This window comes from Balaenoptera acutorostrata, chromosome 3, assembly GCF_949987535.1.
Source record: "Balaenoptera acutorostrata chromosome 3, mBalAcu1.1, whole genome shotgun sequence".
Taxonomy (NCBI): Eukaryota; Metazoa; Chordata; class Mammalia; order Artiodactyla; family Balaenopteridae; genus Balaenoptera; species Balaenoptera acutorostrata.
In genome coordinates this window covers 85,302,780-85,320,040 of record NC_080066.1, presented here as the reverse complement: position 1 = coordinate 85,320,040, position 17,261 = coordinate 85,302,780, and the positions used below count along the sequence as shown (strand labels likewise).

The window sequence follows — 17,261 nt, the reverse complement described above, 5'->3', positions numbered from 1 at the left end:
CTGTGGAATACCTGAACAGATGACGAATCATGCCAAAATTGAGGTGGTGGATGTTGGGAGCAACTGTAGATTTGGGGTTTGCTTTCTGCATCTAATTTGTTCCTGTCTTTATGTTTATCTTAGTTTAGTATTTAGAGTTGATTATCACTAGTAGATTTGTTTATTGATTTGGTTGCTCTCATCCTCCTTTTTTTCTTTTATATATATAGTTTTTTTTTCCTTTTTCTCTTTTTGTGAGGTGCGTATGTGTATGCTTCTTCGTATGATTTTGTCTGTATAGCTTTGCTTTTACCATTTTTCCCAGGGTTCTGTCTATCCATTTTTTGTTTTTTGGGTTTTTTTAGTATAGTTTTTAGCACTTGCTATCATTGGTGGATTTGTTTTTTTGGTTTGCTTGCTCTATTCTTTCTTTCTTTATTATTACTTTTAAATTTTTTTAATAATTATTTTTTATTTTAATAACTTTATATTATTTTATTTTATTTTTCTTTCTTTGTTTCTTTTTTTCTCCCTTTTCTACTGAGCCGTGTGGATGACAGGGTCTTTGTGCTCCGGCCAGGTGTCACGCCTATGCCTCTGACGTGGGAGAGCTGAGTTCAGGACACTGGTCCACCAGAGACCTCCCAGCTCCACGTAATATCAAATGCAAAAGCTCTTCCAGAGATTTCCTTCTCAGCGCTAAGACCCAGCTCCACTCAATGACCAGCAAGCTACAGTGCTCGACACCCTATGCCAAACAACTAGCAAGACAGGAACACAACCCCACCCATTAGCACAGAGGCTGCCTAAAATCATAGTAAGGTCACAGACACACCAAAACACACCCAATGGACACAGTCCTGCCCACCAGAAAGACAAGATCCAGCCTCATCCACCAAAACACAGGCACGAGTCCCCTCCACCAAGAAGCCTACACAACCCACTGAACCAACCTTAGCCACTGGGGGCAGATACCAAAAACAACGGGAACTACGAACCTGCAGCCTGTGAAAAGGAGACACCAAACACAGTAAGTGAAGGAAAACGAGAAGACAGAGAAACACACAGCAGATGAAGGAGCAAGGTAAAAACCCACCAGACCAAACAAATGAAGAAGAAATAGGCAGTCTACCTGGAAAAGAATTCAGAGTAATGATAGTAAAGCTGATCCAAAATCTTGGAAATAGAATGGAGAAAAGACAAGAAATGTTTAACAAGGACCTAGAAGAACTAAAGAGCAAACAAACAATGATGAACAACACAATAAATGAAATTTAAAATTCTCTAGAAGGAATCAATAGCAGAATAACTGAGGCAGAAGAACAGATAACTGACCTGGAAGATAAAATAGTGGAAATAACTACTGCAGAGCAGAATAAAGAAAAACGAATGAAAATAATTGAGGACAGTCTCAGAGACCTCTGGGACAACATTAAATGCACCAACATTCGAATTATAGGGGTTCCAGAAGAAGAAGAGAAAAAGAAAGGGACTGAGAAAACATCTGAAGAGATTATAGTCAAAAACTTCCCTAATACAGGAAAGGAAATAGTCAAACAAGTCCAGGAAGCACAGAGAGTCCCATACAGGATAAATCCAAGGAGAAACATGCCAAGACATATATTAATCAAACTATCAAAAATTAAATACAAAGAAAAAATATTAAAAGCAGCAAGGGAAAAACAACAAATAACATACAAGGGAATCCCCATAAGGTTAACAGCTGATCTTTCAGCAGAAACTCTGCAAGGCAGAAGGGAGTGGCAGGACATATTTAAAGTGATGAAAGGGAAAAATCTACAACCAAGATTACTCTACCCAGCAAGGATCTCATGCAGATTCAATGGAGAAATTAAAACCTTTCCAGACAAGCAAATGCTAAGAGAATTCAGCACCACCAAACCAGCTTTACAACAAATGCTAAAGGAACTTCTCTAAGCAGGGAACACAAGAGAAGGAAAAGACCTACAATAACAAACCAAAACAATTAAGGAAATGGTAATAGGAACATACATATTGATAATTACCTTACATGTAAATGGATTAAATGCTCCCACCAAAAGACAAAGACTGGCTGAATGGATACAAAAACAAGACCCGTATACATGTTGTCAAAGAAAGACCCACTTCAGACCTAGGGACACATACAGACTGAAAGTGAGGGGATGGAAAAGATATTCCATGCAAATGGAAATCAAAAGAATGCTGCAGTAGCAATTCTCATATCAGACAAAATAGACTTTAAAACAAAGACTAATACAAGAGACAAAGAAGGACACTACATAATGATCAAGGGATCAATCCAAGAAGAAGATATAACAATTATAAATATTTATGCAACCAACATAGGAGCACCTAAATACATAAGGCAAATATTAACAGCCATAAAAGGGGAAATTGACAGTAACACAATCATAGTAGGGGACTTTAACATCCCACTTTCACCAATGGACAGATCATCCAAAATGAAAATAAATAAGGAAACACAAGCTTTAAATGATACATTAAACAAGATTGACTTAATTGATATTTATAGGACATTCCACCCAAAAACAACAGAATACACATTTTTCTCAAGTGCTCATGGAACATTCTCCAGGAAAGATCATATCCTGGGTCACAAATCAAGCCTTGGTAAATTTAAGAAAACTGAAATCATATCAAGTATCTTTTCCGACCACAATGTTATGAGACTAGATATCAATTACAGGAAAAAATCTGTTAAAAATACAAACACATGGAGGGTAAACAATACACTACTTAATAACCAAGAGGTCACTGAAGAAATCAAAGAGGAAATCAAAAAATTTAATGAAAACTCAAGACCCAAAACCTATGGGATGCAGCGAAAGCAGTTCTAAGAGGGAAGTTTATAGCAATACAATCCTACCTTAAGAAACCAGAAACATCTAATATAAACAACCTAACCTTGCACCTAAAGCAATTAGAGAAAGAAGAACAAAAAAACCCCAAAGTTAGCAGAAGGAAAGAAATCATAAAGATCAGATCAGAAATAAATGAAAAAGAAATGAAGGAAACTATAGCAAAGATCAATAAAACTAAAAGCTGGTTTTTGAGAAGATAAACAAAATTGATAAACCATTAGCCAGACTTATCAAGAAAAAAGAGAGAAGACTCAAATCAATAGAATTAGAAATGAAAAAGGAGAAGTAACAACTGACACTGCAGAAATACAAACGATCATGAGAGATTACTACAAGCAACTCTATGCCAATAAAATGGACAACCTGGAAGAAATGGACAGATTCTTAGAAATGCACAACCTGCCGAGACTGAACCAGGAAGAAATAGAAAATATGAACAGACCAATCACAAGCACTGAAATCGAAACTGTGATTAAAAATCTTCCAACAAACAAAAGCCCAGAGCCAGATGGCTTCACAGGCGAATTCTATCAAACATTTAGAGAAGAGCTAACACCTATCCTTCTCAAACTCTTCCAAAATATTGCAGAGGGAGGAACACTCCCAAACTCATTCTACGAGTCCACCATCACCCTGATACCAAAACCAGACAAAGATGTCACAAAGAAAGAAAATTACAGACCAATATCACTGATGAATATAGATGCAAAAATCCTCAACAAAATACTAGCAAACAGAATCCAACAGCACATTAAAAGGATCATACACCATGATCAAGTGGGGTTTATCCCAGGAATGCAAGGATTCTTCAATATACGCACATCAATCAATGTGATACACCATATTAACAAATTGAAGGAGAAAAACCATATGATCATCTCAATAGATGCAGAGAAAGCTTTCAACAAAATTCAACACCCATTTATGATAAAAGGCCTGCAGAAAGTAGGCATAGAGGGAACTTTCCTCAACATAATAAAGGCCATATATGACAAACCCACAGCCAACATCGTCCTCAATGGTGAAAAACTGAAACCATTTCCACTAAGATCAGGAACAAGACAAGGTTGCCCACTCTCACCACTATTATTCAACATAGTTTTGGAAGTTTTAGCCACAGCAATCAGAGAAGAAAAAGAAATAAAAGGAATCCAAATCAGAAAAGAAGATGTAAAGCTGTCACTGTTTGCAGATGACATGATACTATACATAGAGAATCCTAAAGATGCTACCAGAAAACTACTAGAGCTAATCAATGAATTTGGTAAAGTATCAGGATACAAAATTAATGCACAGAAATCTCTTGCATTCCTGTACACTAATGATGAAAAATCTGAAAGTGAAATTAAGAAAACACTCCCATTTACCATTGCAACAAAAAGAATAAAATATCTAGGAATAAACCTACCTAAGGAGACAAAAGACCTGTATGCAGAAAATTATAAGACACTAATGAAAGAAATTAAAGATGATACAAATAGATGGAGAGATATACCATGATCCTGGATTGGAAGAATCAACACTGTGAAAATGATTATACTACCCAAAGCAATCTACAGATTCAGTGCAATCCCTATCAAACTACCACTGGCATTTTTCACAGAACTAGAACAAAAAATTTCACAATTTGTATGGAAACACAAAAGACCCTGAATAGCCAAAGCAAACTTGAGAAGGAAAAACGGAGCTGGAGGAATCAGGCTCCCTGACTTCAGACTATACTACAAAGCTACAGTAATCAAGACTGTACGGTACTGGCACAAAAACAGAAATATACATCAATGGAACAGGATAGAAAGCCCAGAGATAAACCCACGCATATATGGTCACCTTATCTTTGATAAAGGAGGCAAGAATATACAATGGAGAAAAGACAGCCTCTTCAATAAGTGCTGCTTGGGAAACTGGACAGCTACATGTAAAAGAATGAAATTAGGACACTCCCTAACACCATACACAAAAGTAAACTCAAAATGGATTAAAGACCTAAATATAAAACCAGACACTATCAAACTCTTAGAGGAAAACATAGGCAGAACACTCTATGACATCAATCACAACAAGATCCTTTTTGACCCACCTCCTAAAGAAATGGAAATAAAAACAAAAATAAACAAATGGGACCTAATGAAAGTTAAAAGCTTTTGCACAGCAAAGGAAACCATAAATAAGACGAAAAGACAACCCTCAGAATGGCAGAAAATATTTTCAAATGAAGCAACTGACAAAGGATTAATCTCCAAAGTTTACAGGCAGCTCATGCAGCTCAATATCAAAACAACAAACAACCCAATCCAAAAATGGGCAGAAGACCTAAATACACATTTCTCCAAAAAAGATATACAGATTGCCAACAAACACATGAAAGAATGCTCAACATCATTAATCATTAGAGAAATGCAAATCAAAACTACAGTGAGATATCATCTCAAACCAGTCAGGATGGCCATCATCAAAAAATCTACAAATAATAAATGCTGGAGAGGGTGTGGAGAAAAGGGAACCCTCTTGCCTTGTTAGTGGGAATGTAAATTGATACAGCCACTATGGAGAACAGTATGGAGGTTCCTTAAAAACCTTAAAATAGAACTACCATACGACCCAGCAATCCCACTACTGGGCATATACCCTGAGAAAACCATAATTCAAAAAGAGTTATGTACCAAAATGTTCATTGCAGCTCTATTTACAATACGCAGGACATGGAAGCAACCTAAGTGCCCATCGACAGATGAATGGATAAAGAAGATGTGGCACATATATACAATGGAACATTACTCAGCCATAAAAAGAAACGATATTGAGTTATTTGTAGTGAGGTGGATGGACCTAGAGTCTGTCATACAGAGTGAAGTAAGTCAGAAAGAGAAAAACAAATACCGTATGCTAACACATATATATGGAATCTAAAAAAAAAAAAAAGGTTCTGAAAAACCTAGGGGCAGGACAGGAATAAAGATGTAGAGAATGGACTTGAGGACACGGGTAGGGGGAAGGGTAAGCTGGGAGGAAGTGAGAGAGTGGCATGGACATATATACACTGCCAAATGTAAAATAGCTAGCTAGTGGGAAGCAGCTGCATAGCACAGGGAGAGCAGCTCGGTGCTTTGTGACCACCTAGAGGGGTGGGATAGGGAGGGTGGGAGGGAGACACAAGAGGGAGGGGATATGGGGATATATGTATATGTATAGCTGATTCACTTTGTTATAAAGCAGAAATTAACACACCACTGTAAAGCAATTATACTCCAGTAAAGATGTTAAAAAAAAAAAGAACTGAAAAAAAAAGCTTAAACTCTTCTCAGTAACCATGTTGTTATGAAAATATCTACATCATTATTCTGAAACTATTATATGTATATAAAACAGCAAGTAACTATGTTAATGTCATAAGAATCCAAGCTTTTCATTATAAGACACAAATTTGAAATCTCAGAAGAAAGAACCCTATACTCCATATCTGAATTAGAAATGTGATACATGTGAACACATGTATCCCGGGTGGAGGGGTGGGGGGGCAGTGGAATTTCCTACCTTCATTCACTGAAATGGCCTAGAAACAATGACCAAACCACTAGCAGTGAGAATCCCTGTGCCCAGGCTGTGGTCTCTAAATGTTACTCCCAACTAACAGGAACCAGGATTCTTTGGAGGAATGGCCATTTCCAGGTCTTGGGCAGGAGATGCATAAGATAAGTCTGAAACATCTTGCCATAAGCTATCAAAGAATAATGTCAAAGGCATTCAAGAACTTAAAGAGGCTCCGATTGGTTTAAAATGAGATAATCTGAGCATCCATACTAATAACCTGCAATGGATTAAAACACAAATCTATCTAAATCTATGAGCTCAAAATAACCTTAAAAGGGCTTCCCTGGTGGCACAGCAGTTAAGAATCCGCCTGCCAGTGCAGGGGACACGGGTTCAAGCCCTGGTCTGGGAAGATCCCGCAGAACAACGCCGCGGAGCAACTAAGCCCGTGCGCCACAACTACTGAGCCTGCGCTCTAGAGCCCGCAAGCCACAACTACTGAAGCCCGTGCGCCTAGAGCCCATGCTCCGCAACAAGAGAAGCCACCGCAATGAGAAGCTTGCACACTGCAATTAAAGAGTAGCTCCTGCTCGCCGCAACTAGAGAAAGCCTGCACACAGCAACGAAGACCCAACACAGCAACGAAGACCCAACACAGCCAAAAATAAATAAATAAATAAATTTATTTTTTTAAAAAAACAAAAAAAACCTTAAAAACTAAAAGCTAATTGGTCACCTTTGTAGGATGCTAGGGAACCAACCTATTATTTTGAAAATTGGTAAATAAAAAGAGGAAGATACTGAGCTCTGACCGTCACAGCAACAGTCAGCTCTACCCACCATCAGAGCCTCCCATCAAGCCTCTTAGATAGCCTCAACCACCAGAGGGAAGACAACAGAAGCAAGAAAAACTACAATCCTGCAGCCTGTGGTCCAAAAACCACAGTTACAGAAAGACAGAGAAGATGAAAAGGCAGAGGGCTATGTACCAGATGAAGGAACAAGAAAAAACCCCAGAAAAACAACTAAATGAAGTGGAGATAGGCAACCTTCCAGAAAAAGAATTCAGAATAATGATAGTGAAGATGATCCAGGACCTCGGAATAAGAATGGAGGCAAAGATTGAGAAGATGCAAGAAATGATTAACAAAGACCTAGAAGAATTAAAGAACAAACAAACAGAGATGACCAATACAATAACTGAAATGAAAACTACACTAGAAGGAATCAATAGCAGAATAACTGAGGCAGAAGAACGGATAAGTGACCTGGAAGACAGAATGGTGGAATTCACTGCTGCAGAACAGACTAAAGAAAAAAGAATGAAAAGAAATGAAGACAGCCTAAGAGACCTCTGGGACAACATTAAACGCAACAACATTCGCATTATAGGGGTCCCAGAAGGAGAAGAGAGAGAGAAAGGACCAGAGAAAATATTTGAAGAGATTATAGTCGAAAACTTCCCTAACATGGGAAAGGAAATAGCCGCCCAAGTCCAGGAAGCGCAGAGAGTCCCATACAGAATAAACCCAAGGAGAAACACGTCGAGACACATAGTAATCAAAGTGGCAAAAATTAAAGACAAAGAAAAATTACTGAAAGCAGCAAGGGAAAAACGACAAATAACATACAAGGGAACTCCCATAAGGTTAACAGCTGATTTCTCAGCAGAAACTCTGCAAGCCAGAAGGGAGTGGCATGATATACTTCAAGTGATGAAAGGGAAGAACCTACAACCAAGATTACTCTACCCGGCAAGGATCTCATTCAGATTCGATGGAGAAATCAAAAGCTTTACAGACAAGCAAAAGCTAAGAGAATTCAGCACCACCAAACCAGCTCTACAACAAATGCTAAAGGAACTTCTCTAAGTGGGAAACACAAGAGAAGAAAAGGACCTACAAAAACAAACCCAAAACAATTAAGAAAATGGTTATAGGAACATACATATCGATAATTACCTTAAATGTGAATGGATTAAATGCCCCAACCAAAAGACATAGACTGGCTGAATGGATACAAAAACAAGACCCATATATATGCTGTCTACAAGAGACCCACTTCAGACCTAGGGACACATACAGACTGAAAGTGAGGGGATGGAAAAAGATATTCCATGCAAATGGAAATCAAAAGAAAGCTGGAGTAGCTATACTCATATCAGATAAAATAGACTTTAAAATAAAGAATGTTACAAGAGACAAGGAAGGACACTACATAATGATCCAGGGATCAATCCAAGAAGAAGATATAACAATTATAAATATATATGCACCCAACATAGGAGCACCTCAATACATAAGGCAACTGCTAACAGCTATAAAAGAGGAAATCGACAGTAACACAATAATAGTGGGGGACTTTAACACCTCACTTACACCAATGGACAGATCATCCAAAATGAAAATAAATAAGGAAACAGAAGCTTTAAATGACACAATAGACCAGATAGATTTAATTGATATATATAGGACATTCCATCCAAAAACGGCAGATTACACGTTCTTCTCAAGTGCGCACGGAACATTCTCCAGGATAGATCACATCTTGGGTCACAAATCAAGCCTCAGTAAATTTAAGAAAATTGAAATCATATCAAGCATCTTTTCTGACCACAACGCTATGAGATTAGAAATGAATTACAGGGAAAAAAACGTAAAAAAGACAAACACATGGAGGCTAAACAATACGTTACTAAATAACCAAGAGATCACTGAAGAAATCAAACAGGAAATCAAAAAATACCTAGAGACAAATGACAATGAAAACACGACGACCCAAAACCTATGGGATGCAGCAAAAGCGGTTCTAAGAGGGAAGTTTATAGCTATACAAGCCTACCTAAAGAAACAAGAAAAATCTCAAGTAAACAATCTAACCTTACACCTAAAGAAACTAGAGAAAGAAGAACAAACAAAACCCAAAGTTAGCAGAAGGAAAGAAATCATAAAGATCAGAGCAGAAATAAATGAAATAGAAACAAAGAAAACAATAGCAAAGATCAATAAAACTATAAGTTGGTTCTTTGAGAAGATAAACAAAATTGATAAGCCATTAGCCAGACTCATCAAGAAAAAGAGGGAGAGGACTCAAATCAATAAAATCAGAAATGAAAAAGGAGAAGTTACAACAGACACTGCAGAAATACAAAACATCCTAAGAGACTACTACAAGCAACTTTATGCCAATAAAATGGACAACCTGGAAGAAATGGACAAATTCTTAGAAAGGTATAACCTTCCAAGACTGAATCAGGAAGAAACAGAAAATATGAACAGACCAATCACAAGTAATGAAATTGAAACTGTGATTAAAAATCTTCCAACAAACAAAAGTCCAGGACCAGATGGCTTCACAGGTGAATTCTATCAAACATTTAGAGAAGAGCTAACACCCATCCTTCTCAAACTCTTCCAAAAAATTGCAGAAGAAGGAACACTCCCAAACTCATTCTATGAGGCCACCATCACCCTGATACCAAAACCAGACAAAGGCACTACAAAAAAAGAAAATTACAGACCAATATCACTGATGAATATAGATGCAAAAATCCTCAACAAAATACTAGCAAACAGAATCGAACAACACATTGAAAGGATCATACACCACGATCAAGTGGGATTTATCCCAGGGATGCAAGGATTCTTCAATATACGCAAATCAATCAATGTGATACACCATATTAACAAATTGAAGAATAAAAACCATATGATCATCTCAATAGATGCAGAAAAAGCTTTTGACAAAATTCAACACCCATTTCTGATAAAAACTCTCCAGAAAGTGGGCATAGAGGGAACCTACCTCAACATAATAAAGGCCATATATGACAAACCCACAGCAAACATCATTCTCAATGGTGAAAAACTGAAAGCATTTCCTCTAAGATCAGGAACGAGACAAGGATGTCCACTCTCACCACTATTATTCAACATAGTTCTGGAAGTCCTAGCCACGGCAATCAGAGAAGAAAAAGAAATAAAAGGAATACAAATTGGAAAAGAAGAAGTAAAACTGTCACTGTTTGCGGATGACATGATACTATACATAGAGAATCCTAAAACTGCCACCAGAAAACTGCTAGAGCTAATTAATGAATATGGTAAAGTTGCAGGTTACAAAATTAATGCACAGAAATCTCTTGCATTCCTATACACTAATGATGAAAAATCTGAAAGAGAAATTATGGAAACACTCCCATTTACCATTGCAACAAAAAGAATAAAATACCTAGGAATAAACCTACCTAGGGAGACAAAAGACCTGTATGCAGAAAACTATAAGACACTGATGAAAGAAATTAAAGATGATACAAATAGATGGAGAGATATACCATGTTCTTGGATTGGAAGAATCAACATTGTGAAAATGAGTATACTACCCAAAGCAATCTACAGATTCAATGCAATCCCTATCAAATTACCAATGGCATTTTTTACGGAGCTAGAACAAATCATCTTAAAATTTGTATGGAGACACAAAAGACCCCGAATAGCCAAAGCAGTTTTGAGGCAAAAAAATGGAGCTGGAGGAATCAGACTCCCTGACTTCAGACTATACTACAAAGCTACAGTAATCAAGACAATATGGTACTGGCACCAAAACAGAAACATAGATCAATGGAACAAGATAGAAAGCCCAGAGATTAACCCACGCACCTATGGTCAACTAATCTATGACAAAGGAGGCAAAGATATACAATGGAGAAAAGACAGTCTCTTCAATAAGTGGTGCTGGGAAAACTGGACAGCTACATGTAAAAGAATGAAATTAGAATACTCCCTAACACCATACACAAAAATAAACTCAAAATGGATTAGAGACCTAAATATAAGACTGGACACTATAAAACTCTTAGAGGAAAACATAGGAAGAACACTCTTTGACATAAATCACAGCAAGATCTTTTTTGATCCACCTCCTAGAGTAATGGAAATAAAAACAAAAATAAACAAGTGGGACCTAATGAAACTTCAAAGCTTTTGCACAGCAAAGGAAACCATAAACAAGACGAAAAGACAACCCTCAGAATGGGAGAAAATATTTGCAAATGAATCAACGGACAAAGGATTAATCTCCAAAATCTATAAACAGCTCATTCAGCTCAATATCAAAGAAACAAACACCCCAATCCAAAAATGGGCAGAAGACCTAAATAGACATTTCTCCAAAGAAGACATACAGACGGCCACGAAGCACATGAAAAGATGCTCAACATCACTAATTATTAGAGAAATGCAAATCAAAACTACAATGAGGTATCACCTCACTCCTGTTAGAATGGGCATCATCAGAAAATCCACAAACAACAAATGCTGGAGAGGGTGTGGAGAAAAGGGAACCCTCTTGCACTGTTGGTGGGAATGTAAATTGATACAGCCACTATGGAGAACAATATGGAGGTTCCTTAAAAAACTAAAAATAGAATTACCATATGACCCAGCAATCCCACTACTGGGCATATACCCAGAGAAAACCGTAATTCAAAAGGACACGTGCACCCGAATGTTCATTGCAGCACTATTTACAATAGCCAGGTCATGGAAGCAACCTAAATGCCCATCAACAGACGAATGGATAAAGAAGTTGTGGTACATATATACAATGGAATATTACTCAGCCATAAAAAGGAACGAAATTGAGTCATTTGTTGAGACGTGGATGGATCTAGAGACTGTCATACAGAGTGAAGTAAGTCAGAAAGAGAAAAACAAATATCGTATATTAATGCATGTATGTGGAACCTAGAAAAATGGTACAGATGAGCCAGTTTGCAGGGCAGAAGTTGAGACGCAGATGTAGAGAATGGACATATGGACACCAAGGGGGGAAAACTGCGGTGAGGTGGGGATGGTGGTGTGCTGAATTGGGCGATTGGGATTGACACGTATACACTGATGTGTATAAAACTGATGCCTAATAAGAACCTGCAGTATAAAAAAACAAACAAAACAACTAATACTAAACTTTCATTGGGTTATTTGTATGGAAATATGTTAATATAAATGTTTCAGACATTACAAAAAAAAAAAAAAGAGGAAGAATCAAACATTTATGTTCCCTTTACTATGCATACTACTGGAATTCAGAGTAATCAAACCATTGCCAAGGGAGATTGTACTCTAGAGAAGCATTGCAGCTCATAAAGGAAAAATAAAATGATGTATTTAGAATATTATCAGTTTACAAACACTAATGAAAGAAGGGATGTGGGCAGCAGTCATTGATAGCTGTTAATTCCTCAAAAAGCAAAATAAGCTAACATTATGAGTTCCCTGGTGGAAGTACTCCACCCAACTATGAAATATTTCTGCCAAAAAATCTGATAAAAGCCTCTAAAATCTTAATTACCAACTTACAGGAAATACAGAGAACACAGGGGGAAAAAACATTAAGTGAAACATCAGGGACACAACCAGCAAAATCCAAAACTCAAGAAACTACAGGACAAACAATCCGACTTCTTTAACAAATAAACTGGGGGAGGGGGAGAGGGGTAACTAAATATGGATCAAAACAGACATAAGAGGCACCTCAGCCAATCACAATATATAGGCATCATTTGGATCTTGATTCAAACAAATCAACTGTATAAGATTTTATGAGAGAACCAGGGAAATATGAACACTGAGTATTTAATTACTAATAAAATTGGTATGTGTTATAACAATGACATGTGTTATTGTTTTTTAAAGAGTCCTTATTTTTTAGAGATGCATGTTGCAATATTCACAGATGAAATGATCTGTTGGGTTTGCTTCAAAATGAATCTATACAGTATTGAGAATGGGAGGGTGTGGAAAGGATGGGAATGTACATGTATGACACGAGGTTGGTTATGAGTTGATAACTACTGAAACTGGATGATAGAGCCACAGACTTTCATTATATCATTCACTCTTTTAGGCATACATAACAATTTCCCCAGTAACAACCTTTTAAAAGTTAACCTGGAAAACATTAAGAAATAAACAGAATCTTCCTTCTGTAAAAATGTGTACATTCTATTAAAATTACCTGGGTAGCTCAGATATTTATTTTTCTTCTAAAGGTTTTATTTCCTTTCCTTTAAAAAAATTTAAAAATATTTACAGTAGCCCCTCCTTATCTGCAGTTTTGCTTTCCATGGATTCAGTTACCCTGAGGTCAACTGAGGTCCAAAAATATTAAATGGAAAATTTCAGAAGAAAACAATTCATACGTTTTAAATTGCGAGTGGTTCTGAGTAGCATGACAAGAATCTCGCTCCATCCTGTCCAGAGTATCCCACCCATTAGTCATTTAGTAGCCACCTGGAGTATCAGATCCACTGTCATGGCACTACAGTGCGTGTGTTCAACTCACCCTCATTTTATAATACTTAATAACGGCCCCAAGTGCAAGAGCAGTGATGCTGGCAGTTCATCTATGCCAAAGAGAAGCCGTAAGCACTTCCTTTAAGTGAACATTTGAAAGTTCTCTATTTAATAAGGAAAGTAAAAAATTTGTATGCTGAGGGTACTAAGATCTATGGTCAGAATGAATCTTCTGTCCATGAAATTGTGGAGCAGGAAAAAGAAACTCATGCTAGTTTTTCTGTCACACCTCAAACTGCAAAAGTTATGGGCACAGTGCATGGTAAGTGCTTAGTTAAGATGGAAAAGGCAATAAATTTGTATGATAAGATTCTGAGTGAGAGAAACCACATCCTTCATTACAGTATATTGTTATAATTGTTCTATTTTATTTTATTATTAGTCACTGTTGTTAGTTAATCCCTTACTGTGCCTAATTTATAAATTAAACTTTATCATATATATATATTAAAAAAACATAGTTTATATAGGATTTGGTACTATCCACAATTTCAGTCATCCACTGGGAGTCTTGGAATATAATCCCTGTGGATAAGGGGGGACTACTGTATTAAAATATTATATTTCTTTTTCGTAAAGAAGAAAGTAAAAATTGAGCCTGAATCTCTTTATTCATGTAAGCTCTTTTAGTGTTTAAAAATAATATGTAATAATAAAAGGCTAGAAAATTATAACTATGGAAAGTACAAAATGAAAAGTAAAAGCTTGTATCTCCCCACTCTTATTCCCAAAAGATAACCAGTGCTGGCAGTTTCTTGTGATCTGTTCCAAAAAACAAAAAATGGAGAGGGAGTGGGAACCAGACACAGTATGTGTGTGCACACACGTGTGTATATGTACGACATATATACATAAAGTGCAACAAGAACCATATTGTTCTATATCTTACTTTTTCACTTAATAATACAGTACATATTAACACATCACTCTACCCCATTTTTAATAGCACACTGTTTCTATAGTATGGATATATTATAATTTATTTAACTATTCTATTGATGAATACTTAAAATGTTCCATTTTTAAAATTATTGCAAACAATGCTGCTAGATACCTTCCTAATGCTTTTAAAAATCTAAATTATTTGGGATAACTAAGAGTAAAGAAAGTTTGCCACACAAGAATAAAGTTTTTGTAGGCCCATACACTAAACCAATATGTGTAACAGCCAAAATTTACACTTTTTTAGAAAACCGGCTATTATGATACATGGAAAGACCTGTGTAATGTGGAAACATTCTGTATGCTTCAGTCTAATATATATGAAATTAGAATAGTATGGTAATCTTATATGCCTTGATATATAGCTATGAGAGTAAAAATGTGTGTGAAGTCTTCTTTTACTACTCAAATTATGATAACAAAATGCTAGATTCAATTATAGATAGTAAGTGACTAAACCTTTAGCCACACGAGAAATTTTGATACTAATTTCTCAAAGTTGAAAAGTAAATCTGGTAATGATCGGTTTTGTGTGTGTGTGTGTATGTGTGTGTGTATTATCTAAGTGAACATCAGTTCAGAAACTGTCTTCTTTTAAAAAAGAAAAAGAGAAATCCACAAAATGTTCTACCTTGATGTTCATCATCCTCCTTTGGTGTTTGTTCCAATAACGTGTCCAAGGCTCGGGCATAATCTTTCATTACCCAGTAGGCAAGACTGCGTAAGAAAGGATCAGGATGTAATCTTTTGCAATCGAATCCTGAGGCATCCTTTTGGCAACCCAAAATCTTCTGATTTAGGATGGATAGATAAGTGGATGAAGTCTCAAAATCAGATTCATATAAACGGGCAATTACCATGGCTAGCTGGATATCTTCCATTTTTTCAAGACATACCTATAAATTTAAATATTAAGAAATACTTATTTAATGATAATTATTTAGAGATATGAAATATCCCACTGATATCCTGAAGTTATCCACTATTTATATTCTCACAGTGGAGGGAAGAGGTCCAGAGGTTGAGACAGTGAAGGGTAGTTAAATACTTGCTTGAAAGGAGATTAAGGAATAGCAGGAAGATTAAGAAACTAGAACTTAGTAGCTTCCAGCCTAGAAAGATCATTTATAAAAATGCATAAAACGAAGTATATCAACACCATCTCAGATCAATTCAAATAACATTCATCTTTAAATTAAATACCACTTATGACATCTGAATTTATATACATCAGTTCCTCTTAATTTCCAAATATATTTCCATATAAACATAATTATTACTATTTTAAAAGAATCTTCTACTTACATAGCAAATAACTTAAGAAATAAAGCCACATACTCTATTCTTACTCTCTCTGAGTTTATATTCTAAAGTAGCTACTCATCTGAGAATCTTAGGTCATTCAGGCAACATGAGCATCTCTCACTCAATCAACATTTCTCTTCTTTGCCTGAGTATCTTCTAGGCTAAGCTTCCCATTTCAAAATTATAAATATTTGTTACTTTAAAAAATCATACATCTGAGATAATTTTGAAAATATGACTAATTCTAAACATAAAGTACTTTCACTTTGTTGGATATTTCCTATTTTTTCTATGATGTATTATTTCCGATTATGTTTTTCCTTCACCTGTTTGGATTATTCATTATAATAATAGGCATCCTAAAAGGAATATCTCATAAACAAACAGAAATATGTGTAATTACTCTCTTAATCAGCTACCAAGATTGTGTACCAAAAAATGCGAAGTTTTACCTCTTCCCATTCACCTTCCAATATCTGAGACTACATTTCAAAACAGTATAAACTGCAATCTCAGTTCCTTATCTATGAATTTCATTTAGAAGAAAAAGAACGTAAAATATCTGCCTGTCTACACGAAGTAAGGAGATTGTGACCGATACGTACTTAAATAGTTCAGAATCACAAGATGGTCAGGAAAAAGATATTCATAAACCATTTTTTCCATACACTTATACTTGAAAGACATATACTTATCTTGAAATGCAATATTCTCTATATAAAATTTTTATGTTTCTACATGTATTTATTTATTATTCCATTATCATTGTGCCACTATTTAAGTTAGTAATCTCTGTAGTTATTCTCTACCCTCTATCCTTACAAACATATGACCAAACATTACAGTCTCCTCCATGATCTTCCCAGGTTTTCAAGCTCTTACAGGTAATTCATAGCATGTTTTCTTAGTTATACCTCAATGGCATCTTTCAATGAACCAGCTAACAAGAAAAAAGCAGCAGATTGTTCAAAGCGTTGTTTTCCAAGTAAAGAGAAAGCGTTTTTCAAAGCGGCTTTACGCCATCTATCTTCATTAAAGTTGTGGCTGAAAAATGTTGTCATTTTTTCATCGTGCTGTGACCTAGGAACCAGAGCACAAACATCAGTGGTTGAACCATATTTAAAATAGTTTTAATCCTTTACAGAATATATGAAAATAGAAAATGAAAACCTCAAACATCCATCTAAAAGAAGAACAATAACAACTTTAGTGGTAGGTATTTGTTATTAAGCTTCTCTTCATTTCTTCTAATAAGGAGAAAACT

General features: G+C 36.0%; 1 protein-coding gene across 5 annotated transcripts in view; it reads right to left on the bottom strand.

The window, feature by feature from the left end:
* DMXL2 (Dmx like 2) overlaps positions 1 to 17,261 on the bottom strand; it is a 158,107-nt gene that overhangs the window by 32,385 nt on the left and 108,461 nt on the right. For all 5 annotated transcript variants that reach the window (XM_057543197.1, XM_057543198.1, XM_028167484.2 and 2 more), the window contains 2 exons: positions 16,912 to 17,077; positions 15,324 to 15,588 (listed from right to left, as the gene is read on the bottom strand). In XM_057543197.1, the coding sequence (XP_057399180.1) occupies positions 15,324 to 15,588; positions 16,912 to 17,077 (431 nt within the window). The remainder of the gene's footprint in view (positions 1 to 15,323; positions 15,589 to 16,911; positions 17,078 to 17,261) is intronic.